We start from the raw sequence: 1,607 nt of genomic DNA, 5'->3' as shown, positions 1-1,607 counted from the left end.
ACTTTCTGAGTGACAGGGTCTTCTGAAATCCAGTGTTACAGTGAGCCCACCCTGTGAGCCCACTGTGTTCCAGTGAGTGTTGCACTGGGGTCCACAGCACACTCCAGGGATCCTGTGTAACATACCTGTACCTTGTCCCCCAGAGTCAGGGGCTGGGAGTCATTTTCTCTGGCTACACACTTTGTGATGGCTGTTCACTTAGACTGACAGTTAATGTTGGTCAGCAAGATGACCACAGTGGCAGACTCAGTGGTGGCACCCTTCCAGTAGCACATGGCCCTAATTTCTGATTTTGATTAACTCAAACACATATTAAATTACTTTGTTGCCATTCCCTCTTCCATTCTTTGACTACCTCACTAATGCTAATGAACATCACATAAGGATGACCATGTTGATGGATTCCCTCTTGTCTTCTGAGTCCCAAAAGAAAATGTGCAGTCCTGTGCTGAGGGGACCAGCTCTACCTGCAGGTCACTAGGGCGATGACAGTTAAAGTGTCAAACAGACACATTGTTCAGTGTCATCATTGGTTTAACTGAGTCTTGTGTAGATTTCAGTTTGTCTTGTTAATTGTGCAATTTCTTAAATCATCCACACAGATCCCCCAAAGGCCCATATGACCCATCACCCCAGATCTGAAGGTGATGTCACCCTGAGGTGCTGGGCCCTGGGCTTCTACCCTGCTGACATCACCCTGACCTGGCAGTTGAATGGGGAGGAGCTGACCCAGGACATGGAGCTTGTGGAGACCAGGCCTGCAGGGGATGGAACCTTCCAGAAGTGGGCATCTGTGGTGGTGCCTCGTTGGAAGGAGCAGAATTATACATGCCATGTGGAACATGAGGGGCTACCTCAGCCCCTCACCCTGAGATGGGGTAAGGAGAGTGTGGGTGCAGAGCTGTGGTCAGGGAAAGCTGGAGCCTTCTGCAGACCCTGAGTTGATCATGACTCAGAGCTGGGATCATAATCTTCACCTTCATTTCCTGTACCTGTCCTTCCCAGAGCCTCCTCCATCCATGGACTCCAACATGGTAATCATAGCTGTTCTGGTTGTCCTTGGAGCTGTGATCATCATTGGAGCTATGGTGGCTTTTATGTTGAAGAGCAGGAGAACAATAGGTAGGAAAGGACAGGGTCTGAGTTTTCTCTCTGTCCCCTTTAGAAGTGTAGTCAGATCATTAATGGGAAACAAATCCACACCCCACATTGCTACTGTCTCCACCTGGGTCCTCTGTCAGTTATGGGAACTTCCTAGTGTCAAGATCTTCCTTAAACTCTCACAGCTTTTCTTCTCACAGGTGGAAAAGGAGGGAACTATGCTCCTGCTGGAGGTAGGTGTGGGAGGCAAGGTTGTCTCTGAGACTCTTGGGGTGAAGGTTGAGCAAAGTTAGCCCATATTAGCTCCTCCAGCCCAACTGTCAGTCTCCTGAATGTCTTCTTTCTTCTACTGCAGGCAACAACAGTGTCCAGGGCTCTGCCTTGTTTCTGGAGGCCTTCAAAGGTAACAAATAGGACCGGGGATTGGACCTAAGGCAAACAGAAGAGGACTGGGTCCCAGGCCCTCTCAGATCTACACCTTTGAATGAGTGGTGGGACTTGGAGAT

General features: G+C 49.3%; 1 protein-coding gene across 2 annotated transcripts in view; it reads left to right on the top strand.

Annotated features, from left to right (window-relative positions):
- LOC110312199 (H-2 class I histocompatibility antigen, D-B alpha chain-like) overlaps positions 1-1,607 on the top strand; it is a 12,893-nt gene that overhangs the window by 1,730 nt on the left and 9,556 nt on the right. The window contains exons 4-7 of one of the 2 annotated variants that reach the window (XM_021185752.2): positions 603-878; positions 1,006-1,122; positions 1,302-1,334; positions 1,457-1,504. In XM_021185752.2, the coding sequence (XP_021041411.1) occupies positions 603-878; positions 1,006-1,122; positions 1,302-1,334; positions 1,457-1,504 (474 nt within the window). Of the gene's footprint in view, positions 1-602; positions 879-1,005; positions 1,123-1,301; positions 1,335-1,456; positions 1,506-1,607 lie in introns of both variants that reach the window. The other variant, XM_021185753.2, reaches the window with a different exon arrangement.

This window comes from Mus caroli, chromosome 17 (genome assembly GCF_900094665.2).
Source record: "Mus caroli chromosome 17, CAROLI_EIJ_v1.1, whole genome shotgun sequence".
NCBI classification, from domain to species: domain Eukaryota; kingdom Metazoa; phylum Chordata; class Mammalia; order Rodentia; family Muridae; genus Mus; species Mus caroli.
Note: the sequence above shows the minus strand (reverse complement) of the source record. Positions and strands in the feature narration are given on the sequence as shown.